Below are 27,279 nucleotides of genomic sequence, written 5' to 3'. Positions count from 1 at the left end.
GGTGCGTTGGAAAACACAGACCAGAGTTTTTTTTTTAAAACCTGGATCTGGATCGGCATTTTCCCATGCCTTGCTGATATGCATTTTTTGGCAAATACCGGCGGCCGATCCGATCCAAATATCGGATCGGGTCAACCCTACAAATGAGCAACAAAAATGTTCACAGGGGGTAGGTAGATCACTGAAAAAAGGTTGAGAACCACTGATTTAGAGTATGCGCTAGAACTTTTATTAACAGACAGAACACTGAAAACTTGAGCAAATTTCAGCATGTTACTAGTAGAACTTTTGAAGACAGGACAAAATATTTAGGCCATCTCCTCTTCATCCTCCTCGCCGAACTCTCCCTCCTCCTCGGCGGTGGCGTCCTGGTACTGCTGGTACTCGGACACCAGGTCGTTCATGTTGCTCTCGGCCTCGGTGAACTCCATCTCATCCATGCCCTCGCCCGTGTACCAGTGGAGGAAAGCCTTGCGGCGGAACATGGCCGTGAACTGCTCGGAGATGCGCTTGAACAGCTCCTGGATGGCCGTGCTGTTGCCGATGAAGGTGGCGGCCATCTTCAGGCCGCGGGGAGGAATGTCGCACACGGCCGTCTTGACGTTGTTGGGGATCCATTCCACGAAGTAGCTGCTGTTCTTGTTCTGCACGTTGAGCATCTGCTCGTCCACCTCCTTCATGGACATGCGGCCGCGGAAGATGGCGGCCACAGTGAGGTAGCGGCCGTGGCGCGGGTCGCAGGCGGCCATCATGTTCTTGGCGTCGAACATCTGCTGGGTGAGCTCGGGCACGGTGAGCGACCTGTACTGCTGGCTGCCTCTGCTGGTGAGGGGAGCGAAGCCCGGCATGAAGAAGTGCAGACGGGGGAAGGGCACCATGTTGACCGCCAGCTTCCGCAGATCGGCGTTGAGCTGCCCGGGGAACCTGAGGCAGGTGGTGACGCCGCTCATGGTGACGGAGACCAGGTGGTTGAGGTCGCCGTAGGAGGGCGTGGTGAGCTTGAGGGTGCGGAAGCAGATATCGTACAGAGCTTCGTTGTCGATGCAGAAGGTCTCATCGGTGTTTTCCACCAGCTGGTGCACAGACAGTGTGGCGTTGTAGGGCTCCACCACCGTGTCCGACACTTTGGGGGAAGGCACCACGCTGAAGGTGTTCATGATACGGTCTGGGTACTCTTCTCGGATTTTGCTGATGAGCAGAGTACCCATGCCGGAGCCGGTGCCTCCGCCCAGGGAGTGTGTGAGCTGGAAACCTTGGAGGCAGTCGCAGCTCTCCGCCTCTTTCCGCACTACGTCCATGACGGAATCCACCAGCTCCGCCCCTTCCGTGTAGTGACCTTTGGCCCAGTTGTTACCAGCACCACTCTGGCCTGTGAGGGCAGTGGACAATGAGCCACCAGCGACACCAAAACACCCAGTTTAACCCAAAACTTACCAAAAACCAATCTTGTCATCTCATAATTTTGACTTTTTATCTCACAATTGACTTTCCGGTCTTCCGGTCTCAATGTATTTTCTTTATCGCATAAATATACATTTTTATCTCATAATTTAGATTTTGTATTACTATATATTTTGATTTATATAAATATTACAATGCATCTCTGCATTTTGACTTTTCATCTCAAAATGATGACTTTTTTCTATCTCATAATTTCGATTTTCTTATCTCATTTCGATTTTTTTAATCTCATTACTTTTTCTCATAATTTAATTTTTTTATCTCAAACCTACGACCTTCTATCTCACAAAATTGACTTATCTCATAAATAATAAATAAATGGGTTGTACTTGTATAGCGCTTTTCTACCTTCAATGTACTCAAAGCGCTTTGACACTACTTCCACTTCCACATTTACCCATTCACAGACTGATGGAGGGAGCTGCCATGCAAGGCGCTAACCAGCACCCATCAGGAGCAAGGGTGAAGTGTCTTGCTCAGGACACAACGGACGTGACGAGGTTGGTACTAGGTGGGAATTGAACCAGGGACCCTCGGGTTGGGCACGGCCACTCTCTCACTGCGCCACGCCGTCCCTTTCTCATAAATTGCCTTTTTAATCATTTCGTTTTTTATCTCTGGCGTGCCGCAGTCCTTTTTAATAATCTTTTCGTTTTTTTTTATCTTCCATTCATGCGCAACCCAAGGGTCCCTGGTTCAATCCCCACCTAGTACCAACCTCGTCACGTCCGTTGTATCCTGAGCAAGACACTTCACCCTTGCTCCTGATGGGTACTGGTGAGCACCTTGCATGGCAGCTCCCTCCATCAGTGTGTGAATGTGTGTGTGAATGGGTAAATGTGGAAGTAGTGTCAAAGTACACTTTGAGTATCTTGAGGGTAGAAAAGCGCTATACAAGTACAACCCATTTATTTATTACTTTTTATCCTATAATTTAATTTTTTTATTTCCATCCATCCATCCATTTTCTACCGCTTATTCCCTTTCGGGGTCGCGGGGGGCGCTGATAGACTTTATAATCTGTATCACTATTTTTTAATCTCATTTTATATCTCATAATTTCATCTTTTTATCTCAAACCTATGACGTTTTCTGTCATAAAATTGACTTTTTATTCATTATTAGGTTTTTTAATCTCATAATTTTTACTTTTTATCTCAAAACGTCGACTTTTTATCTCAAACAAACTTTTATCTCATAAAATGTCTGTATTTCGTTTTTTTATCTCATAATTTCAATTTTTTATCTCAAACCGATGACATTTTCTCTCATAAAATTGACTATTTATTCATTATTGTTTTTTATCTCATAATTATTACTTTTTATCTCATAATTTCAACTTTATCTCAATCCTGTAACCCTTAATCTCATAAAATTTACTTTTTAATCTTTATTTTGTTTTTTTATCACTTTTTTTATCTCAAAATTTCACATTTTTATCTCAAACCTATGTCGTTTTCGCTTATGAAATTGATTTTTTATTAAGTTTTTTTATCTCGAAATGTTTACCTTTTATCTCATAATTTCGACTTTTTATCTCAAACCTATAACATTTTATTTCATAAAATGTACTTAATCTTTATTTCGTTTTTTATCTCATAATTTCATCTATTTATCTCAAACCTATGATGTTTTCTGTCATAAAATTAACTTTTTATTAATTAGGTTTTTTAATCTCATAATTATTACTTTTTATCTCAAACCTATAACCTTTTAACTCAAAATTTATTTTTTTATCTATATTTCGTTTTTTATCTCATAATTTCATCTTTTTATCTCAAGATGTTTTCTGTCATAAAATTGACTTTTTATTAATTAGGTTTTTTAATCTCATAATTATTACTTTTTATCTCAAAAGGTCGACTTTTTATCTCCAACCTATAACCTTTTATCTCATAAAATTTATTTCTTAATCTATATTTCGTTTTTTATCTCATAATTTCAACTTTTTATCTCAAACCGATGACATTTTCTCACATAAAATTGACTTTTTATTCATTATTGTTTTTTATCTCTTGTTACTTTTTATCTCATAATTTCAACTTTATCTCAAACCTGTAAGCTTTTATGTCATAAAATTTACTTTTTAATCTTTTTTGTTTTTTTATCTCAAAATTTCACATTTTTATCTCAAACCTATGTCGTTTTCGCTTATGAAATTGGCTTTTTATTCATTAGGTTTTTTATAAATAAATGATAAATGGGTTGTACTTGTAGAGCGCTTTTCTACCTTCAAGGTACTCAAAGCGCTTTGACACTACTTCCACATTTACCCATTCACACACTGATGGGGGGAGCTGCCATGCAAGGCGCCAACCAGCACCCATCAGGAGCAAGGGTGAAGTGTCTTGCTCAGGACACACGTCATAATTTTAACCTTTTATCTCATAATTTCGACTTTTTATGTCAAACCTATGACGTTTTCGCTTATGAAATTGACTTTTTATTCATTATTAGGTTTTTTATCTCATAATTTTTACCTTTTATCTCAAACCAATAACATTTTATTTCATAAAATTTACTTTTTAATCTTTTGTTCGATTTTTTCATAACATAATTATATTTTTATCTCTAAAATTTCAACTTTTTATCTCAAATCTATAGACGTTTTCTCAAAATATACTTTTTTTTATTTGTTAAGTTTTTTTTATCTCATCATTATAACTTTTTATCTCAAACCTATAACCTTTTATCTCATAAAATTTACTTTTTAATATTTTTCTTTTTTCATCACATATTTTTTTCATTTAATAATTTAAACTTTTTATCTCAAACCTATGACATACTCTCTGATAAAATTGACTTTTTATTCATTATTCAATACTTTTTATCTCCAACCTATAACCTTTTATGTCATAAAATTTACTTTTTAATCTTCATTTCATTTTTTCATCACTATTTTTTTTATCCCATAATTTCAATTTTTTATCTCAAACCTATGACACTTTTTCTCAAATAATTGACTTTTTATTAATTATTAGGTTTTTCTATCTCATAATTCCTTTTTATCTCACAATTTCGACTTTTTATCTAAACCTATTACCTTTTATCTCATAAAATTTACTTTTTATTGTTTATTTCGTTTTTTATGTCATTTATATTTTTTTCTCATTTCGACTTATCTTATAATCACGACTTTTTCTCTCTTAAATATGAAATTTTCTCATAATTATAACTTTTATCTCATAATTTTGATTTTTTTATCTCGTAACCATGACTTCTCATTTCGACATGGCAAAACTTACCAAAAACAAAGTTGTCCGGTCTGAAGATCTGACCAAAAGGCCCAGACCTCACAGAGTCCATCGTGCCTGGCTCCAGATCCACCAACACAGCACGAGGGACATACTTCCCGCCTAGAAAGGCAGTTGCACGCTAATTAGGCAAGAATCCAATTAAAATGGTGCAAATATGCATCAATCTAATCCCACCTGAGGCTTCATTATAGTAGACGTTGATCCTGTCTAGCTGCAGGTCGCTGTCACCATGGTACGTGCCGGTCGGGTCAATGCCGTGCTCATCGCTGATCACCTCCCAAAACTAACAAACCAGAAGAGACAGGTCAACGACCACCCTGACAAATATCCATCTCATCACCCTCCAACATACGGACACATTCGGCCCGTCAAAAGCTTTTTATTGATGAAACCATTCAAACTATGGTTGATTGGATGTGCAGTACTCCCGCCGGCTCACAAGGGGCAACAGCGAGGCGTATGTGTCATAATGAAGCAGGCAGTGGGTGAGTAGAAAAAGACTAGTCATTCAACTCTAAAAAATAATCAAAATGAATTGAAAAAAATTGTATATGAAAATTACGCTATGAAAAAATGTTTCTAAAATAATTATGACTTTTCATGCAATATATTAAGACTGTGTAAAATGGCATACCTTTTTCTTTAAAAAAAAAAAACTAAATATTTCTAAACTATTGTAAAATAACTTCTCGAAATAGTTTAGTTTTTTTTATAAACTTCACAATGTTTTTGACGTTAATCCTGTAAAATGTTCAAAATATTCTGACAATTCTAGTACAATGCCAACTTTTTTCTCAAAATATTACTAACCTTTTCTAAATATAAAAAAGGACTTTACTCTTGTAAAGTTACATAAAATTTTGACTTAAATATTTTTTTTCAGAATGCGTGTAAATATTATTGTATAAAACTTTTTCCTCACAATATTGCAATGTTTTTCTAAAATGACTTTTTAATCAATATTTTGGACTAAGTGTGTAAAATAGCATAAGCTTATATTTGAAAAAAAAATTCTTAAAACTATTTGTCAACGATTCTTGTAAAATAACTTCTCACAATATTTATTTTTCATAAACTTCGCAATATTTTTGAGGCCAATCCTATAAAATGGTGAAAATATTCTGACATTTTTTGTACAATACCAACTTTTTTCTCAAAATTTTACTAACCTTTTCTAAATATAAAAAAGGACTTTCATAATATTTGACTTTACTCTTGTAAAGTTACATAATTTTGACCTGAAAAATATTTTTTCTCGGAATATTTGTAAAATTCCTTGTATGAAAACTTTTACCTCACAATATTGAAATGTTTTTCTAAAATAATGACTTTTTAATCAGTATGTTAGACTAATCCTGTAAAATGGCAAACTATTTTCTTTAAAAAAATGAAAAAAATATTTTAAAATATTTCTACACAATTATTTCAAAATAACTTCTCACAATATTGTGGGGAAAAAAATAGTTCACAATATCTAACTTCAGTCTTGTAAAATTACATTTTTGTTCAACTTTTTTTGTCAAAATATTCCGACAATACTTGTACAATGCTAACTTTTTTCTCAAAATATTACTAACTTTAAAAAAAAAACCTCAATATTCGACTTTACTCTTGTAAAGTTACTTAATTTTAACATGTAAAATATTTTTTTCTCAAAATGTAAAAATTTTTGTATGAAAACTCTCACAATATTGCTACTTTATTCAACAATTTTGGATTTTTCACACGATATATTAAACTAATTGTGTAAATGGCAAAATATTTTCTTAAAAAAAAAAAAACATTTCTTAAAATATTCATAAATACTTGTAAAAAAAATAAAATAAAATTTTCAAAATATTATTTTTTAAAATAGAGAATTTCACAATATGTTTGACATTAATCCTGTAAAATGGTCCAAAATATTCTGACATAAGTATTGTACAATGCTAACTTTTCTAATATATATATATATATATATATATATATATATATATATATTAAATATACACACACACGAACTGTAGAAAAGTCCCGTTTATGTTTCCTCATTTGCGGTCGTAATCCTTGTGCATCAGGAGTTGTTAAAAATATTAAATATTGTGAAAGGTTTTACTCAATAGTGCCTGACTGCCTGTTAGAAGATAAAATTGCTTGATTTAAAAATGCGAATATTAATTCCAACAAGAAACGAAAAACAGTTACTCCGACAGAAAAAGGCGTCGACTCACCTTGGCGCCGAATAAAAAAAAAAAAAAAAACGGTTTGGTAATTTTTCAAAATGGTTATATTCCAACCAGAAACGAAAAACAGTTACTCCGACAGAAACAGGTGTCGACTCACCTTGACGCCTTATAAAAAAATAAAAAAAAAACGGTTTGGTAATTTTTAATATTCCAACCAGAAACTAAAAACAGTTACTGCGACAGAAACAGGTGTCGACTCACCTTGGCGCCGATTTGGTTCCCGCACTGACCAGCTTGAAGATGGACAATCTCTCTCATTTTCGGGCGTGTCGTTGAAAATGCGTCTGTAAAATTCTAGCAGGAAAGACAGCAGGCAATGGCGGACTGGCGTATATATCAAGAAGAAACCCCGCCCAAGGAGATACCCGCCCCTTTGTCATCCGACCTCCTCGGCTATTGGTTGATGCTGAAATAATGCCGGAAAAACAAAAAGTGACAGCCAATGAAATCGAAGAAAGCTTTTTTTTTCAATTGGCTGGAGAACCCGGAAATGCCAGGCGGCTTTTTTTCAAGCAAACGGAATGACGAGACAAAAAACAAACTGTCATAAAGAAGGACAAAAATCCAAAAACGGATTTATGCTTTTTTACAGGAGACACACAGTATGAATGATGATGTATAGTTTTGGAGATCTCAATGGGGTAATGAGATGTATTGCTCTCATGCGTCACAACGTTCTGGTGGGGTTGGCGCATTCAAAAACAATTTTACAGCTGTCTTATTGCATCATAGTGACTGTGATAAAAAGGGCCATTATATTTGTCAGGTTTTTGAGATTCAGAAAACAAACTCTATAGTTGCTAACATTCATACTTGCCAACATTGAGACCTCTGATTTCGGGAGGTGGGGTTGGGGGCGTGGTTAGGAGGAGGCTAGTATAATTCACCAACTCGAGTATTTCATACATATATCCATCCATCCATTTTCTACCGCTTATTCCCTTTCGGGGTCGCGGGGGGCGCTGGCGCCTATCTCAGCTACAATCGGGCGGAAGGCGGGGTACACCCTGGACAAGTCGCCACCTCATCGCAGGGCCAACACAGATAGACAGACAACATTCACACACTAGGGCCAATTTAGTGTTGCCAATCAACCTATCCCCAGGTGCATGTCTTTGGAGGTGGGAGGAAGCCGGAGTACCCGGAGGGAACCCACGCATTCACGGGGAGAACATGCAAACTCCACACACAGAAAGATCCCGAGCCTGGATTTGAACCCAGGACTGCAGGACCTTCGTATTGTGAGGCAGACGCACTAACCCCTCTGCCACCGTGAAGCCCTCATACATATATATACGTATGAAATACTTGACTTAATAGTTGAATTTCAGACGGCACCTATCAAATACACAGTAATAAAAACACAGTTGTTCTACTAACTGTACTCTGCTTTCTGGTTATTAAAAAAACAACACTTACCTTTCACTATTTGAGTAACATTTGTTCTGCCATTTGCGTGCTGTACTGACGACAGTCACTTGCCGTCAGCTGCACAACACCACGTAAATCGTTTGCCAATCAAAAAGCAACCCCACAACACTATAGCCAACATTCACCAGGAGATGACAACATAGAATCACTCTATTACAGACGGCGTCGCCATGGCTGTAACTTCCTCATTCTTCTGTTTCGTCTCCTTGTGAAAGTCCCCACACTGTGGAAAACCTCTTGCGTGGTGCCCATCCCCAAGTGCACGTGACCCAGCACGTCAAAGGACTACAGGCCGGTGGCGCTAACCTCCCATATCATGAAGACCATGGAGAGGTTGGTCCTGGAACAACTCCGCCCTACAGTCCCTGGACCCACTCCTATTCGCCTACCAGCCACGAGTGGAAGTGGAGGACGCAGTCAGCTACCTGCTGAACCGAGCCCACACCCACCTGGACAAGCCTGCAAGCAGTGTGAGGGTCATGTTTTTTGACTTCTCCAGTGCGTTCGATGAAGTGTGAAGTTGGAGAAGATGCAGGTGGAGGCCCCTTTGGTGTCCTGGGTTGTAGATTACCTGACTGACAGACCACAGTACGTTCGACTACAGGACTTTGTGTCTGACAGGCTGGTCAGCAACACCGGGGCCCCGCAGGGTACAGTCCTCTCCCCCTTCCTCTTCACCATTTACACCACCGATTTCCACTATCAGTCAGAGTCCTGCCACCTTCAGAAGTTTTCTGATGACTCTGCGATAGTGGGGTGTAGTAAGGATGGTGACAGGGCACTGGGGTGTGGAAAGAACCAGCTCCAGCTCAATGGGACAAAGACCAAGGAACTGGTCGTGGACCTGGGAAGGAGGAAGAGTACTCCGGCGACCCCTGTTTCCATAAGGGGGGGGCGATGTGGACATGGTTGAGGATTATAAATACCTCGGTGTACACATCGACAACAAGCTGAATGGGTCAAAACACGCTGAGGCCCTCTACAAGAAGGGACTCTACTTCCTCAGGAGGCTAGGATCCTTCAACGTCTGTACAAAGATGTTGGTGGTGGCGGGCGACTTCTTGTAAGCCGTGGCTTGCTGGGGCAGTGGGCTGAGAGTGAGGGACAAGCTGGTAGAGAAGGCCAGCAACGTGGTGGGAGTGGAGCAGGAGAAGTCTAGCAAAACTCCTAGCCGTTATGGACAACACCTCCTACCCACTACGCTCGGACCTTGCGGAGAGAATGAGCACGTTCCGTGAAAGGCTTCAGAATCCCAAAATGTAACACGGAACGACACAGGAGGTCCTTCATACCGCCAGCCATCAGACTGTATAATGCATATGTTCCTTCTTGACTGCACTTGAATGTACAGTATATATAGAATATATGTATATTATTCATATATTATATATATATAATGTTATATATCCATCCATCCATCTTCCGCTTATTCGAGGTCGGGTCGCGGGGGCAACAGCCTAAGCAGGGAAACCCAGACTTCCCTCTCCCCAGCCACTTCGTCCAGCTCTTCCCGGGGGATCCCGAGGCGTTCCCAGGCCAGCCGGGAGACTTCCCAACGTGTCCTGGGTCTTCCCCATGGCCTCCTACCGGTTGGACGTGCCCTAAACACCTCCCTAGGGAGGCGTTCGGGTGGCATCCTGACCAGATGCCCGAACCACCTCATCTGGCTCCTCTCGATGTGGAGGAGCAGAACTTTGAGTTCCTCCCGGATGGCAGAGCTTCTCACCCTATCTCTAAGGGAGAACCCCACCACCCGGCGGAGGAAACTCATTACGGCCGCTTGTACCCGTGATCTTATCCTTTCGGTCATGACCCAAAGCTCATGACCATAGGTTTAAATGTAAAAATTAGATATTGGGTTTCACTATGTAAAGCGCTTTGAGTCATTAGAGAAAAAGCGCTATATAAATATAATTCACTTTACTTCTTTCTGCTGTAAAAATAGCGCATGATCCACTTGACACTCCTGTGGGGAAACTTTGCTTTGATCAGAAAAATAACAGAAAAATCCGCAGCTTATTCCAAAATTGTGTTGTCTGTCTCCTATGTAATTGCCCTCTGGAATAATGTTGCAGGTATTTACTTACCAGCAAAGTCAGAGCTATCTTTTAAAATCATTCATCGTTATTACCCTGTAAAGACTGTGATGGTTAGATACAAGGACATTGATGTTACCTGCACCTTTTGTAACATGCATCCAGATACTGTTAACCACTTGTTTTGGACTTGTGAAAAAACTCGATCACTCTGGCAGGGCATCTGTCGCTTCATCCTGGACAATATTCATGACAAATTTGTGCTTTGTTTTAAAGATGTGATTTTTGGTTTTACACTGTATGAACACAAATTTGAAAAGGAATTCTACCTTTGCAACCTCATTATTCTATTGGTTAAGTTTTATATTTATAAAAGTAAGTTTCTCAATTTTTGTGCCTTTAAAAAAAGATTTTGAACTTTACATTAAAACACTACCTCTAACAAGACAAAAGCTGTGGAAACGATTTAAGTTATTTACTGAATCTGAATGAGCCTATGGCCGTGCACTTTGTTTATTATATACATATTTTTTTGTATTCTATACATATTTTTTTGTATTCTATGTTTGTTACTTTGAATTTACAACCCCCTGGTGCTGTTTTGTATTGTTTTTATAATGTTTTATACTGTTGTTGGATTTATTTTTGATTGTTTCTTAACTGTTTGTAAATGTTGAAATTGTCTAAATAAACATTTTTTTAAAAAAAGACAAAAATCAAACATTTTTTAGGCGTCTTTGTGTTTTTGTGATAGTTGACGTGGCTGATAGGATGGCTGTCAAAGCAAAAAATAAAAAATAAAAGGTCCTTTTTGAAACGCGGAATAGTTCAATACTCTTGTATTATTTTCTTTTTGCAGGACATTACGGCGACAAATCAAAACCAGAGAATGCATTAATAATTTACGATGTAATCATCCGTTATATTGTACACACAGCCACAGCGTCTCGTTGTTTCAGTTGAGTTAGCTGATGTAACACTTTATGATGCTCTATTGACGCATTAAAGCAATAAAAGGACCTTTGAAATGTGGTCCGCATCCAAAGAGGTTTGTTCAGTGTCGCATTTCGGGAGGCGGTAGGAGACAAAGCAGGTAAAAATGGCAAAAATATTCCTTGTATGTTTGATTAATAAGAGATAGTATATATATATATATACTATGTATATGTATGTATGTGTGTATATATATGTGTTAATATGTATATGTGTGTGTGTATGTGTATAGTATATATATGTATATATACTATACATATACACACACACACAAGGTGTAAAGCCATAGGCTCACACAAGTTCAGCAGATAATTTAAATTTGGAAAACAGCATCATCGTTTTCACAGCTTTTTTTAATGTAGAGTTCTAATTCTTTTTAAAGGCACAAAAAACAGGTCGGGTATTGAGAAAATTACATTTATGAATATAAAACTTAGCCAATGGTATAATGAGGTTGCAAAGGTACAATTCATTTTCAAAAATGTTTTTTCATACAGTGTGAATCCAAACAGCACCTATTTAAAACAAAGCACAAATTTGTCATGAATATTGTCCAGGGTGAAAAGCTAAACAGTATATCGGAGCAGTTAAGTATCATTTTCGTCATATTGGACAATAACTGTAAACACTGCCCCCTAGCGGATAAAGCCAGAAAATGCGTTTGGTTTCGAGCACACGTATTACGAATACCTCATTCTTTCAAGTGTATATGTAACACAAACTTAAACGTTTCGTTATAAATTCCTTTAAAAAGGTACCTAAAACAATTTTTTACGAAAACTAACCATACTTGAAGAGGGGGTGGGGCGGAGGCGTGGTTGGGGCAGGGGCGTGGTTAAGAGGGGTGGCGTATAGTTCACCAACTCGAGTATTTCATATATATATATAAATGTATGAAATACTTGACTTTCAGTGAATTCTAGTTATATATATTGTATTTTATATATAAATAAAATAAATAGTTGAATTTCCGACAGCACCTATCAAATACACAGTAATAAAAAGACAGTTCTAACTGTACTGTGCTTGCTGGTTACTAAAAAAAAAAACAACACTTACCTTTTACTATTTGAGTAACCTTTGTCCTGCCATTTGCGAATTGGCGAGCGATCTCCGAATCCGGGAACATCCTTCACGGATTTGTTGTAGACATCCGCAAATGAGAACGGGATGTTGCTTCCAGCATAGCCATCTTTGTCTCAGCATGATACACCATCGGGTCTCCATTTTGCAAGGTGGCCCATAATACTGGGTTGCGCTGGGGACTCTTTGTGCTTAGCTGACTGACCGTTCATGGCTGAGTGTATCCGTTCGGCCGCCATTTTCAATGGAGAAGTTTGTTCTATAAAATTTACACGCAACATACCCCTTCCCCTTCAAACTCTCCTGGATAAACTGAAATTCTTGTTTCCAATCGTTCTGGAACTTGCAAGCGTATTTCTTCATTTTGCTCGTCGACGGTGTGATGTATTGGGTTGGAGTCAATAACCGGGCAAAGTGATGAAGTTACGTCTCTTTACTGTGGGCTTCAGAACAGACTCCCTGATGCATGTTCCTTGACTCCACTTAAATGTAGAATATATTTACATTCTATTTTATGTACAGTAAATGGCAGTATTTTCCTGTTTAAGAGGGTCACAACGAGTCCATCAGCAAGGAGTATTTAAAGAGGGCACTGTGTAGAAATCTTTATAATTGAATCGTATATTTATCAACAAGTTTTTAGTTATATTTATTTTTCCCAAATAGTTCAAGACCTACAAATGAGCAACAAAAATGTTCACAGGGGTACATGCACAAGAACTTTTATTAACAGACAGAACACTGAAAACTTGAACATATTTCAGCTTGAAAGTTTACTAGTCGAACTTTTGAAGACAGGACAAAACATTTAGGCCATCTCCTCTTCATCCTCCTCGCCGAACTCTCCCTCCTCCTCGGCGGTGGCGTCCTGGTACTGCTGGTACTCGGACACCAGGTCGTTCATGTTGCTCTCGGCCTCGGTGAACTCCATCTCATCCATGCCCTCGCCCGTGTACCAGTGGAGGAAAGCCTTGCGGCGGAACATGGCCGTGAACTGCTCGGAGATGCGCTTGAACAGCTCCTGGATGGCCGTGCTGTTGCCGATGAATGTGGCGGCCATCTTCAGGCCCCGGGGAGGAATGTCGCACACGGCCGTCTTGACGTTGTTGGGGATCCATTCCACAAAGTAGCTGCTGTTCTTGTTCTGCACGTTGAGCATCTGCTCGTCCACCTCCTTCATGGACATGCGGCCGCGGAAGATGGCGGCCACCGTGAGGTAGCGGCCGTGGCGCGGGTCGCAGGCGGCCATCATGTTCTTGGCGTCGAACATCTGCTGGGTGAGCTCGGGCACAGTGAGCGACCTGTACTGCTGGCTGCCTCTGCTGGTGAGGGGAGCGAAGCCCGGCATGAAGAAGTGCAGACGGGGGAAGGGCACCATGTTGACCGCCAGCTTCCGCAGATCGGCGTTGAGTTGCCCGGGGAACCTGAGGCAGGTGGTGACGCCGCTCATGGTGACAGAGACCAGGTGGTTGAGGTCGCCGTAGGAGGGCGTGGTGAGCTTGAGGGTGCGGAAGCAGATATCGTACAGAGCTTCGTTGTCGATGCAGAAGGTCTCGTCCGTGTTTTCCACCAGCTGGTGCACAGACAGTGTGGCGTTGTAGGGCTCCACCACCGTGTCCGACACTTTGGGGGAAGGCACCACGCTGAAGGTGTTCATGATACGGTCTGGGTACTCTTCTCGGATTTTGCTGATGAGCAGAGTACCCATGCCGGAGCCGGTGCCTCCGCCCAGGGAGTGTGTGAGCTGGAAACCTTGGAGGCAGTCGCAGCTCTCCGCCTCTTTCCGCACCACGTCCATGACGGAATCCACCAGCTCCGCCCCTTCCGTGTAGTGACCTTTGGCCCAGTTGTTACCAGCACCACTCTGGCCTGCGAGGGCAGTGGACAATGAGCCACCAGCGGCACCAAAACACACCCAGTTTAACCCAAAACCAAAAACCAAGTTGTCATCTCATAATTTTTACTTTTTATCTCACAATTGACTTTCCGGCCGCATAATTTATTTTCTTTATCGCATATACATTTTTATCTCATGATTTAGATTTTGTATTATGATATATTTCGACTTATATAAATATTACATTGCATCTCTTCATTTTGACTTTTCATCTCAAAATTATGACTTTTCTATCTCGTAATTTCAATTTCCTTATATCTTTTCGATTTTTTGAATCTCATTACTTTTTCTCATAATTAAATTTTTTTTATCTCAAACCTATGACCATTTATCTCAGAAAATTGACTTCTTATCTCATAAATTGCCTTTTTATCTTCCGCGTGGCGCAATGGCCGTGCGCAACCCGAGGATCCCTGGTTCAATCCCCACCTAGTACCAACCTCGTCACGTCCGTTGTTTCCTGAGCAAGACACTTCACCCTTGCTCCTGATGGGTGCTGGTGAGCGCCTTGCATGGCAGCTCCCTCCATCAGTGTGTCAACATGTAAGTGAATGGGTAAATGTGGAAGTAGTGTCAAAGCGCTTTGAGTAACTTGAGGGGAGAAAAGCGCTATACAAGTACAACCCATTTATTTATTATTCATCTCATAATTTTGATAATTACTTTTTATCCCATAATTTCAATTTTTTATCTCAAACCTATATAACCTTTTATATCATAAAATTGACTTGTTAAGCTATATTTCTTTTTTTAATCTCATTTTTTATATCATAATTTCATTTTTTTATCTCAAACCTATGACGTTTTCTGTCATAAAATTGAATTTTTTATTCATTTAGGTTTTTTAATCTCATAATTATTACTTTCCATCTCAAAACGTTGACTTTTTATCTCAAACCTATAACCTTTTATCTCATAATTTTTTTTTTATATATTTCGTTTTTTATCATTATTTTTTATCTCACAATTTCAATTTTTATTTCTTACCTATGACATTTTCTCATAAAATTGACTTTATTCATTATGGTTTTTAATCTCATTATTATTTTTTATCTCATAATTTCAACTTTTTATCTCAAACCTATTACCTTTTATCTATAAATGTACTTTTTAATGTTTATTTCATTTTTTGATGTCATATTTATATTTGTTTCTCATTTCGACTTATCTTATAATGACTTTCTCTTAAATATGACATTTTCTCAAAATTATGATTTTTATCTCAGAATTTTGATTTTTTTTTTTAAATCTCGTAACCATGACTTCTCATCATTTTGACATTGCAAAACTTACCAAAAACAAAGTTGTCCGGTCTGAAGATCTGACCAAAAGGCCCAGACCTCACAGAGTCCATTGTGCCTGGCTCCAGATCCACCAACACAGCACGAGGGACATACTTCCCGCCTAGAAAGGCAGTTGCACGCTAATTAGGCAAGAATCCAATTGAAATGGTGCAAATATGTATCAATCTAATCCCACCTGAGGCTTCATTATAGTAGACGTTGATCCTGTCTAGCTGCAGGTCGCTGTCACCATGGTACGTGCCGGTCGGGTCAATGCCGTGCTCATCGCTGATCACCTCCCAAAACTGACAAACCAGAAGAAACAGGTCAACTATCACCCTGACAAATATCCATCTCATCACCCTCGAACATACGGACACATTCGGCCCGTCAAAGCTTTTTATTGATGAAACCATTCAAACTATGGTTGATTGGATGTGCAGTACTCCCGCCGGCTCAAAAGGGGCAACAGCGAGGCGTATGTGTCATAATGAAGCAGGCAGTGGGTGAGTAGAAAAAGACTAGTCATTCAACTCTAAAAAAAATAATCAAAAATAATTGAAAAAATTGTATATGAAAATTACACTATGAAAAATGTTTCTAAAATAAGACTTTTCACACAATATATTAAGACTGTGTAAAATGGCATAACTTTTTCTTAAAAAAAAAACTTTCTAAACTATTCTTGTAACTTCTCACAATAGTTTTTTTTTTAATAAACTTCACAATGTCTTTGACGTTAATCCTGTAAAATGTTCAAAATATTCTGACAATTCTTATACAATGCTAACTTTTTTTCTCAAAATACTAACCTTTTCTAAATATAAAAAAAGGACTTTACTCTTGTAAAGTTCCATAAAATTTTGACTTAATGTTTGTAAAAATTCTTGTATAAAAACTTTCCTCACAACATTGCAATATTTTTCTAAAATAACTTTTTAATCAATATTTTGGACTAATTGTGTAAAATGGCATAAGCTTATATTAAAAAAAAAAAAATTCTTAAACTATTTTTCAATGATTTTTGTAAAATAACTTCTCACAATATTTATTTTTTTATAAACTTAACAATATCTTTGAGGTTAATCCTGTAAAATGGTGAAAATATTCTGACAATTTTTGTAAAGTGCCAACTTTTTTTCTCAAAATTTTACTAACCTTTTCTAAATATAAAAAGGGTTTTCATAATATTTTACTTTACTCTTGTAAAGTTACATAAAATTTTGACTTAAATATTTTTTTCTCAGAATGTTTGGAAAAATTCTTGTATGAAAACTTTTTTCCTCACTATATTACAATGTTTTTTCTAAAATAATGACTTTTTAATCAATACATTAGACCAATAGTGTAAGATAGCATAAGCTTATATTAAAAAAAACATTTTCTTAAAATATTTGTAAACAATTATTGTAAAATAACTTCTCACAATATATATATATATTTTTTTATAAACTTCACAATATCTCTGACGTCAATCCTGTAAAATGGTCAAAATATTCTGACAATTCTTGTAAAATGCTAACTTTTTTTCTCAAAATATTACAATGCTTTTCTAAATATAAAAAAAGACTAATAATATTTGACGCTACTCTTGTAAAGTTACATAATTTTGACCTGAAAAATATTTTTTCTCGGAATGTTTGTAAAATTCCTTGAAAGAAAAATTTTACTTCACAGTATTGCAATGTTTTTCTAAAATAATGACTTTTTAATCAGTATGTTAGACTAATCGTGTAAAATGGCATACTATTTTCTTTAAAAAAAAAAAATAAAAAAAAATCTTAAAATATTTCTACACAATTCTTTCAAAATAATTTCTCACAATATTGTGGTAAAAAATAGTTCACGATATTTAACTTCAGTCCTGTAAAATTACATTTTTGTTCAACTTTTTTGTCAAAATATTCTGACATAATACTTGTACAATGCTAACTTTTTTCTCATCTCAAAATATTACTAACTTTATTCATTTTAACTTGTAAAATATTTTTTTCTCAGAATGTAAAAATTATTGTATGAAAACCCTCACAATATTGCTACTTTTTTCTTCAACAATTTTGGATTTTTCACACAATATATTAGACTAATTGTGTAAATGGCAAAATATTTTCTTAAAAAAAAACAAAAAACATTTAAAATACTCCTAAGCAATAATTGTAAAAAAAAATAAATTAAAAAAAATCTCAAAATATTGTTTTTCAAATAGAGAATTTCACAATATGTTTGACATTCATCCTGTAAAATGGTCCAAAATATTCTGACATAAGTATTCCACAATGCTAACTTTTCTAATAAAAAAAATATATACATATATTATACATACATATATATATACATATATATACACACACATACAAAATTTGGATTATTAACAGAAGTTGCGTGAGCATATGGCTTTACACAAAATGTATATATTTATATATATATATACATATATATATATATATATATATACCACCGTATTTCCTTGAATTGCTGCCAGGGCGCAAATTAATTTAAAACCACTTCTCACTCCTGCGCTTACCAAAGGCATGCGGTAAAAGTAAGCATTCACCAATTATTTTAAAACCTCTTCCCACTCCGACACTTACCAAAGGTATGCAGTAGAAATTGGAGTGTGACGTAGGCACGGACCTTACTTAAATCCTACTGAATAGCTCTTAATCATCTTACCTTTATGCAATTTCAAATTAACCTGTATTGATATCAGCCTCCGCCATTTTGAAAATGACAGGGGAAGTGTCACTCGTGACGTCACGAGTTCGACCAGGCGGTAATACTAAGCATGCGCTAATTATTTTGGGAAGAGAGTTTGACCCTGCAGTAATTCAAGGCGGGCGCATACTATATGCCCTGCGCCAATTCAGGTAAATACAGTATTAACATACAAACACACATACATACACACACACACACATTGAATTTTTCTTTAATTGCTTTATTGAGTTGGCGCTGTTTTGTACTGTTCTTTACTTATTTTGATTATAATGTTAATGTTGAATACTATAAATATAAGTCTTAAAAATTAAAACAAATACAAAAATAAAAAAACTTCAAAAGTAGCTTCATCCAGTATACCGGGGGGGAACAAGACTCGTGTAGAAAAGTTCCGTTTATATTTCTTCATTTACGGTCGTCGTCATTGTCCATCAGGAGTTGTTAAAAATATTACATATTGTGGAAGGTTTTACTCAATAGTGCCTGACTGCCTGTTAAAAGATAAAATTGCTTGATTAAAGAAAAAAAAACGGTTTGGTAATTTTTCAAAATGCTAATATAACAAGAAACGAAAAAACAGTTACTCCGACAGAAAAAGGCGTCGACCCACCTTGGCGCCGAATAAAGAAAAAAAAAAAACGGTTTGGTAATTTTTCAAATGCTAATATTCCAACCAGAAACTAAAAACAGTTACTCCGACAGAAACAGGCGTCGACTCACCTTGGCGCCGATTTGGTTCCCGCACTGACCAGCCTGAAGATGAACAATCTCTCTCATTTTTAGGCGTGTCGTGGAAAATGCGTCTGGAAAGTTCTAGCAGGAAAGACAGCAGGCAATGGCGGACTGGCGTGTATATCAAGAAGAAACCCCGCCCAAGAAGATACCCGCCCCTTTATCATCCGACCTCCTCGGCTATTGGTTGATGCTGATATAATGCCGGACAAACAAAAAGTGACAGCCAATGAAATCGAAGAAGGCTTTTTTTTCAATTGGCTGTAGAACCCGGAAATGCCAGGCGGCTTTTTTTCAAGCAAACGGAATGACGAGACAAAAACAGACTGTCATAAAGAAAGACAAAAAAAAAAAAAAAAAGATTTATTTTTTTTTACAGGAGACACACAGTATGAATGAAGATGTACAGTTTTGGAGATCTCAATGGGGTAATGAGATATATTGCTCTCATGCGTCACATCGTTCTGGTGGGGTTGGCACATTCAAAAACAATTTTACATGTGTCTTATTGCATCATAGTGACTATGATAAAAATGGCCATTTGTCAGGTTTTTGAGATCTGTTATAGTTGGTAACATTCATACTTGCCAACCTTGAGACCTCCGATTTTGGGAGGTGGGGGGGGGGGGGGGTCGGAGGTGGGGAGGGGACGTGGTTGGGGCGTGGTTTGTGAGGGGGCGTGGTTAAGAGGGGACGAGTATAATTCACCAACTCGAGTATTTCATGTATATTTCATATATCCATCCATCCATTTACTACCGCTTATTCCCTTTCGGGGTCGCTGGCGCCTATCTCAGCTACAATCGGGCGGAAGGCAGGGTACACGCTGGACAAGTGGCCACCTCATCGCAGGGCCAACACAGATAGACAACATTCACACTCACATTCACACACTAGGGCCAATTTAGTGTTGCCAATCAACCTATCCCCAGGTGCATGTCTTTGGAAGTGGGAGGAAGCCGGAGTACCCGGAGGGAACCCACGCATTCACGGGGAGAACATGCAAACTCCACACAGAAAGATCCCGAGCCTGGATTTGAACCCAGGACTGCAGGAACTTCGTATTGTGAGGCAGACGCACTAACCCCTCTGCCACCATATATATAATATATATATTTTATATATATATGTATATATATGTATAACATACTTGACTTTCAATGAATTCTAGCTATATATATTTTATTATATATATAAATAGAAATAGGTGCCCTACTATCAAATACACAGTAATAAAAACACAGTTCTACTAACTGTACTGTGCTTGCTGGTTATTTAAAAAAAAAAAAAACACACTTACCTTTCACTATTTGAGTCTGCCATTTGCGTCGTATTGGGGAGAGTCACTTGCCGTCATGTGCACAACACCACGTAAATCGTTTGCCAATCAAAAAGCAACCCCATAACACTATAGCCAATCGTTTGCCAATCAAAAAGCAACCCCATAACACTATAGCCAACATTCACCAGGAGATGGCAACAGACAACATAGAATCACTCTGTTACAGACGGCGTCGCCATGGCCGTAACTTCCTCGTTCTTCTGTTTCGTCTCCTTATGTGTGCAGTTTTTGATTAAAAATCCGTAGATGTTGTAACGTGATTGGGCAGGCGAGCTGTTTATATAACAGGAAAGCGGACGTGAAAACAGGCTGTTCCCACTCATGTCCGCATGGAGCTGGAGGGGGCGTGAATTTCAGGAGATTTCCGGGAAGAAAATTTCTTCCGGGAGGTTTTCGGGAAAGGCGCTGAATTTCGGGAGTGTCCTGGAAATTCCGGCAGGGTTGGCAAGTATGCTAACATTCATGGATATAACTCTGGAGCCTGACAATACTATTTTATTTAATGAAGTACAAAATCTAATTTTACACTGGCTTGCCAAATTTCCAAATGCTTATATACTTGGAGGTGACTTCAATACTGTCATAGACAATTCACTTGATAGATGGCCACCAGGCTCTCAAAGTGGTGTCAGCTCAAATACAAAGTTACTAATGCAAAGGCTTGATTTAATTGATGCCTGGAGATATAAAAATCCAAATAATACATCCTTTACCTGGTCCAATAAGTCAGGCTCAAGAAGGTCTAGAATAGACACGTGGTTAATTTCTAAATCACTGCAAAACTGTGTTACTGATCAAATTCTCTCCACTCCTTTGACTGATCATGGGGCTATTCAGATTCACATCTCTCTACATCCCTCTCACAATCCTTCAAAAAGCTCATACTGGAAACTCAACAGTTCGGTTTTATGTCATGAAGCAGTTAAAAATAGGATTAAAGATCTAATGTATTTTTTTTTCAATAAAGCCAAAACAATTATTTTACTAATTGGGAACTCCTTAAATATGAGATCTGTAAATTTATTAGAAAATATTGAAGTAATCTAGCTAAGAATAAGCGTTCTGAGGAAGAAAATGTGATTTCCATTATTACTGCATTATCCTCTGTATGTCCAGATAATATGTCAGCAGAAGAAAAAAGTCTCTTAGAAAACCAAAATAGACAAAATGTATCAAAAGCAGAAAGAGCCTATGTAACATCTAGGAAACAATGGCTGGAGGAAAGTGACCAAAATTCCGCGTATTTCTTTCATTTAGAAAAATCGCAGGCTTAAACAACACCATTGATCAATTGAAAATAAATGATGTGGTTTGCAATGATGCAAAACAGATTGCAAATTTTTGTTCTCAATTTTACAAAACATACAATAGTCAATACTGTGAAAGTGATGCTGTTCAGTTTATGGATGCCTTAACTGAAACTAAATCAATCAGCACAGCTGACCAAGTATTCTGTGACCGTCCAATCCGTCTCAAGGAAGTAGGAGTCAATTCATAGCTGGAGTGGATGGTATTGATGACTGAGAAGAAACAAAAAAATCCGCAGCTTATTCCAAAATGATTGTCTGTCTCCTACGTAATTGCCCTCTGGAATAACGTTGTAAATGACATCTGTTGGGTCAAAACGTGGTCCGTTCGTAACAGGTATTTACTTACCAACAAAGTCAGAGATATCTTTTAATATAATCGTTATTACCCTGTGAAGACTGTGATGGTTAGATACAAGGACATTGATGTTACCTGCACCTTTTGTAACATGTATCCAGACTGTTAACCACTTGTTTTGGACTTGTGAAAAAACTCGATCACTATGGCAGGGCATCCGTCGCTTCATCCTGGACAATATTCATGACAAATTTGTGCTGTTTTAAAGATGTGATTCGTTTCCAATCGTTCTGCAACTTGCAAGTGTATTTCTTCATTTTGCTCGTCTACGGTGTAATTTATTGGGTTGGAGTCAATAACCAGGAGACAAGAAGTTCCGTCTCTTTACTGTGGGCTTCAGAACAGACTCCCTACGGCATGTTCCTTGACTGCACTTAAATGTAGAATATACTTACATTCTATTTTATGTACAGTAAATGGCAGTATTGCCCTGTTTAAGAGGGGTTATATTTATTTTTTTCCCCAAATAGTTCAAGACCTACAAAAGAGCAACACAAATGTTCACAGGGGGTACATCGCTGAAAAAAGGTTGAGAACCACTGATTAGAGTGTGCACAAGAACTTTTATTAACAGACAGAACACTGAAAACTTGAACAAATTTCAGCATGAAAGTACTAGTCGAAGTTTTGAAGACAGGACAAAACATTTAGGCCATCTCCTCTTCATCCTCCTCGCCGAACTCTCCCTCCTCCTCGGCGGTGGCGTCCTGGTACTGCTGGTACTCTGACACCAGGTCGTTCATGTTGCTCTCGGCCTCGGTGAACTCCATCTCATCCATGCCCTCGCCCGTGTACCAGTGGAGGAAAGCCTTGCGCCGGAACATGGCCGTGAACTGCTCGGAGATGCGCTTGAACAGCTCCTGGATGGCCGTGCTGTTGCCGATGAATGTGGCGGCCATCTTCAGGCCCCGGGGAGGAATGTCGCACACGGCCGTCTTGACATTGTTGGGAATCCATTCCACAAAGTAGCTGCTGTTCTTGTTCTGCACGTTGAGCATCTGCTCGTCCACCTCCTTCATGGACATGCGGCCGCGGAAGATGGCGGCCACCGTGAGGTAGCGGCCGTGGCGCGGGTCGCAGGCGGCCATCATGTTCTTGGCGTCGAACATCTGCTGTGTGAGCTCGGGCACGGTGAGCGACCTGTACTGCTGGCTGCCTCTGCTGGTGAGGGGAGCGAAGCCCGGCATGAAGAAGTGCAGACGGGGGAAGGGCACCATGTTGACCGCCAGCTTCCGCAGATCGGCGTTGAGTTGCCCGGGGAACCTGAGGCAGGTGGTGACGCCGCTCATGGTGGCGGAGACCAGGTGGTTGAGGTCGCCGTAGGAGGGCGTGGTGAGCTTGAGGGTGCGGAAGCAGATATCGTAGAGAGCTTCATTGTCGATGCAGTAGGTCTCATCGGTGTTTTCCACCAGCTGGTGCACAGACAGTGTGGCGTTGTAGGGCTCCACCACTGTGTCCGACACTTTGGGCGAAGGCACCACGCTGAAGGTGTTCATGATACGGTCCGGGTACTCTTCACGGATTTTGCTGATGAGCAGAGTACCCATGCCGGAGCCGGTGCCTCCGCCCAGGGAGTGTGTGAGCTGGAAACCTTGGAGGCAGTCGCAGCTCTCCGCCTCTTTCCGCACCACGTCCAAGACGGAATCCACCAGCTCCGCCCCTTCCGTGTAGTGACCTTTGGCCCAGTTGTTACCAGCACCACTCTGGCCTGTGAGGGCAGTGGACAATGAGCCACCAGTGGCACCAAAAGACACCCAGTTTAACCCACAACTTACCAAAAACAAAGTTGTCAGGTCTGAAGACCTGACCAAAAGGCCCAGACCTCACAGAGTCCATCGTGCCTGGTTCCAGATCCACCAACACAGCACGGGGCACATACTTGCCGCCTAGAAAAGCAGTTGCATGTCAATTAGACAAGAATCCAACTAAAATGGCGCAAATATATCTCAATCTAATCCCACCTGAGGCTTCATTATAATAAACGTTGATCCTGTCTAGCTGAAGGTCGCTGTCACCATGGTACGTGCCGGTTGGGTCAATGCCGTGCTCGTCACTGATGACTTCCCAAAACTACAAGGGCAAAAAAAAAAAAAAAAAATTTAGCATTTACCGTTTTCAATCGTAATTATGGGCCTGCTGCAATTAACCTCCCTCTTGTCTTAGCTTTATGTTACCATCTCTTATGTTGCATCAGTTTTGACCATGCCTTAAATGAGCTGTAAAATACACTTAAAACCATCATCATTCAATTTGTTCCTCATCTTTTGGAGTACCCCGTTAAGCTTCTTTATCCATGAAAATATTGGTTTTAATATTTTTAGTGGGCCATTGGATCTTTTTTTTTCAGTACACCCTTTGATTTCAATTTAAAAAAAGGTAAAATGAAACTCGAGTTGTATAAATAAAAGGCTGTTGTGTTAACTGACTATTACTGAGGTGTATTAGAACACATCTCCTAAATAAGATTGTTTTATTTATATTTTTAATTGAATAATTTTACACAGAATTGACCTCACATGTCTGTTATTTTGTTGTTGTTGTACAGGATAAGGTAAAATGAGAAATGAAGCTCAAGATGATTGGTAGAGGAGCTGGCTTTCAGTGTGTTCAGTTTAGGCTCTTAATTGGTTGATAATCTTATTTTTTATAACTGGGTCGAAACCGAAGGTTAAAAACAAACAAAATTATTATTGCTCATACTTCAACATGAATCATTGTAGTTTTGCACGTTTCTCTTAGAACCCCCACATATGATACACCTCGGAAAGGTCTTGCCCGTGGTATTTTAAAGTTGGCATTAGGGCTGCGAATCTTTGGGTGTCCCACGATTCAAGCCAATATCGATTTTTTTCAATTCAACGCGATTCTCTATTCGAAAACGATAATTTTCCATTCATTAAATACATAGGATTTCAGCAGGATCTACCCTGAAACGCAGATTTTTGTAAAAAGCTTTTATAATTGTAAAGGACAATGTTTTATCAACTGATTGCAATAACGTAAATTTGTTTTAACTATTAAACAAGCATTGTTTGCTTTTCTCTTGGCCCAAATAGTTCACTGTAGCACTATGCACATTCATAATAAGAGCGTCCAGTGAGGGGCATTATGTACTCCCTTGTCCCAGCAAGAATGCTTTGTGGAAATCATTTATAGATCTGTATCGCTCTGGAATAACCTGCCTCAAATTCTCACCGGCACTAAACGTAAACAGGTTTTTAAAATGAAAGTAATATTTTAGAGTTTTTTTACTGACTTTGCGCGTTGATATTTTATGTTTGGTTTTATATTGTGTAGTTATATTTATATGGTAATTATTCTGTGACTGTAAATTGTTTGCCTGTTTTCTTATTGACGCTTTTATTTTTTGTCTGTATTGCGTAGTTACAATTATATGCTTTTACTTGTAATTGGGTAGAGTTGTGGACCCCACGAAGACGAGTGGGTGTTTGTGGCAACCAGCTAATGGGGGATCCTTAATAAAAATCAAATTGGAGACTGTGTTGTCAAGCTTATGCAAGTGTTAAGCCACTGTGACACTATTCTTTTTCTCATTTTTAATAAAATGTCTGATAATGTCAATGAGGGATTTCTAATCACTTTTATGCTGAAATTATAACTAATATTGATACTGTTGATAATTTTCATTTTTATTTCACTACTTTTGGTTTATTCTGTGTCGTGTCTGTGTCTCCTTTCAATTGGTCTATTTATTGCAGTTCTGAGTGTTGCTGGGGCAGGTTTGGTTGTGGAATTGGATTACATTGTTATGGTATTGCTGTGTATTGTTTTGTTGGATTGAAAAAAAAAAAATCGATTTTTTTTTTTTTAAATTGAGAATAAAATAATTTTAAAGGACAAAAAGACACGATTGACTTTAATGTAGCTCGATGTTCACACTTGTCGAAGTTAATCCTGGCTAAAAAAAAATTTGCTTCCCATTTTTGGTTTTTGCTGGATGGCCGTTGCTCAAAAAATAAAACTCACGGATTTGGACTCGCTGCATCAAAGTAGGGCGACCCCCATCCAGAGCACAGATAGCGCAGGCCCATCAAAAATGTCGTCAGATCTTGAGTTGAACTTGGCAAACTCCCGCCTTGCACGACTCCCGCGCGCGCCTTCACCTGCCATTGGCCGAGACCCAAATTTGAAAATGGCCGCCAACGTGACGTCACCAACCGCCGGCTCAGCCGGAGACGCAATGCGGTGTAGGCCTCATCCAGATCGGATAAAATTAAATCACTCGCCCGTCAAACGTACGGTTCGCCCAATCGAGATTAACTAGTAAAACATTTTGTGTCTTTTTTTTTTAATCAAAAATAAATATTTTCCCCATTGCACTAGAATAGAATGGGACTTCATTGTCATTATATTTGCATATAACGAGATTAAAGACTCCAATTTAAGGTGTGGTAGTGGGAACAAATAAATAACACAAGAGGAAAAAAATAATTGGAATTGCTTTAATCGGTGAAAGCATTCTTAAACTGAAGTGTTAAGTAATGGAAAAGGTAATAAGAAAAAAATGCCCAAATATCTAAAAATGTGTTGAAAAAGGGGAGTTTATTCAACCAAAATGTAGTATAGAAATGAACTTTGGGAAGGAGAGATCAAGTTACCGTTACTCGGCATCCTAAGTAGGACAAGTTAGTAATCCTTGGGTGTGGTTTCTAGGACAAAGCGACGACTACTCGACAGAAAACGCCACTGAAACTAGTCTTTGGACCCCAGTACCACGACGACAGAAGCGGGGGGGGCTGTTGACTCACCTTAGCACCGATTTGGTTTCCGCACTGGCCGGCCTGGAGATGCACAATTTCCCTCATCTTATCACGCGAGCGTTCGAGCGAGCTCTCAACCTTTCTTTGGCTTGCTGGAAAATGTGCGCACAATGGCGGACCGTGTCTTTTTACATGACCGTGGGACCCGCCCATCTGCCGGAATCCTCGACGGCTATTGGACGAGGTTAAACCCAATCTAGACGGACACGGACATCAGCCAATGGTAGTCCGCAAGAACTTTACACCTATTGGCCAAGATCCCTGTCAATCATTCCGTCAACCGGCCGATGTGGAGAAGTCAGGAGGTTCAACCATGATGAGATGGCGAAAATGGGGAAAAGCAAATAGAGAAATGTCTTTTAAAATAGTTTTTTT

The 27,279-nt window shown here is 38.8% G+C and overlaps 3 protein-coding genes across 4 annotated transcripts; all 3 read right to left on the bottom strand.

Annotated features, from left to right (window-relative positions):
• Nucleotides 1-206: 206 nt before the first annotated feature.
• LOC133550896 (tubulin beta-1 chain-like) lies at nucleotides 207-7,304 on the bottom strand. The gene is made up of 4 exons (XM_061897029.1): nucleotides 7,145-7,304; nucleotides 4,893-5,001; nucleotides 4,707-4,817; nucleotides 207-1,369 (listed from the first exon to the last, which is right to left on the bottom strand). Exons 1-4 carry the CDS (start codon nucleotides 7,199-7,201, stop codon nucleotides 309-311), a joined length of 1,338 nt encoding a protein of 445 aa, XP_061753013.1. The 5' UTR covers nucleotides 7,202-7,304; the 3' UTR covers nucleotides 207-308.
• A 5,888-nt stretch (nucleotides 7,305-13,192) lies between these two features.
• Nucleotides 13,193-19,264, bottom strand: LOC133550889 (tubulin beta-1 chain-like). Its single transcript, XM_061897015.1, has 4 exons — nucleotides 19,105-19,264; nucleotides 15,863-15,971; nucleotides 15,677-15,787; nucleotides 13,193-14,355 (listed from the first exon to the last, which is right to left on the bottom strand). The coding sequence occupies exons 1-4, from the start codon at nucleotides 19,159-19,161 to the stop codon at nucleotides 13,295-13,297; spliced, it is 1,338 nt and encodes a 445-aa protein (XP_061752999.1). The 5' UTR covers nucleotides 19,162-19,264; the 3' UTR covers nucleotides 13,193-13,294.
• A 3,402-nt stretch (nucleotides 19,265-22,666) lies between these two features.
• Nucleotides 22,667-27,052, bottom strand: LOC133550878 (tubulin beta chain). 2 transcript variants are annotated; one of them, XM_061896995.1, is made up of 4 exons: nucleotides 26,893-27,052; nucleotides 24,085-24,193; nucleotides 23,899-24,009; nucleotides 22,667-23,831 (listed from the first exon to the last, which is right to left on the bottom strand). In XM_061896995.1, the coding sequence occupies exons 1-4, from the start codon at nucleotides 26,947-26,949 to the stop codon at nucleotides 22,771-22,773; spliced, it is 1,338 nt and encodes a 445-aa protein (XP_061752979.1). In that variant the 5' UTR covers nucleotides 26,950-27,052; the 3' UTR covers nucleotides 22,667-22,770. The 2 variants fall into 2 exon arrangements, with proteins under 2 accessions (XP_061752979.1, XP_061752987.1); XM_061897003.1 differs by lacking the exon at nucleotides 24,085-24,193 and having other exon boundaries at nucleotides 26,893-27,025.
• Nucleotides 27,053-27,279: the final 227 nt, after the last annotated feature.

This window comes from Nerophis ophidion, linkage group LG01 (assembly GCF_033978795.1).
Source record: "Nerophis ophidion isolate RoL-2023_Sa linkage group LG01, RoL_Noph_v1.0, whole genome shotgun sequence".
In the NCBI taxonomy this organism is placed as follows: Eukaryota; Metazoa; Chordata; class Actinopteri; order Syngnathiformes; family Syngnathidae; genus Nerophis; species Nerophis ophidion.
Note: the sequence above shows the minus strand (reverse complement) of the source record. Positions and strands in the feature narration are given on the sequence as shown.

What these genes read in the sequence shown, in the direction of transcription:
- LOC133550896 (XM_061897029.1), bottom strand. Translation starts at nt 7,201, where the DNA reads ATGAGAGAGATTGTCCATCTTCAAGCTGGTCAGTGCGGGAACCAAATC. An exon ending in GGAACCAAATCGGCGCCAAG is followed by an intron (nt 5,002 to 7,144) that starts GTGAGTCGACAC and finishes CTGGTTTGTTAG; the next exon opens with TTTTGGGAGGTGATCAGCGA. An exon ending in CTACTATAATGAAGCCTCAG is followed by an intron (nt 4,818 to 4,892) that starts GTGGGATTAGAT and finishes CTGCCTTTCTAG; the next exon opens with GCGGGAAGTATGTCCCTCGT.
- LOC133550889 (XM_061897015.1), bottom strand. Translation starts at nt 19,161, where the DNA reads ATGAGAGAGATTGTTCATCTTCAGGCTGGTCAGTGCGGGAACCAAATC. An exon ending in CTACTATAATGAAGCCTCAG is followed by an intron (nt 15,788 to 15,862) that starts GTGGGATTAGAT and finishes CTGCCTTTCTAG; the next exon opens with GCGGGAAGTATGTCCCTCGT. An exon ending in ACCGGACAACTTTGTTTTTG is followed by an intron (nt 14,356 to 15,676) that starts GTAAGTTTTGCA and finishes CTGCCCTCGCAG; the next exon opens with GCCAGAGTGGTGCTGGTAAC.
- LOC133550878 (XM_061896995.1), bottom strand. Translation starts at nt 26,949, where the DNA reads ATGAGGGAAATTGTGCATCTCCAGGCCGGCCAGTGCGGAAACCAAATC. An exon ending in GAAACCAAATCGGTGCTAAG is followed by an intron (nt 24,194 to 26,892) that starts GTGAGTCAACAG and finishes TTGCCCTTGTAG; the next exon opens with TTTTGGGAAGTCATCAGTGA. An exon ending in ACCTGACAACTTTGTTTTTG is followed by an intron (nt 23,832 to 23,898) that starts GTAAGTTGTGGG and finishes CTGCCCTCACAG; the next exon opens with GCCAGAGTGGTGCTGGTAAC.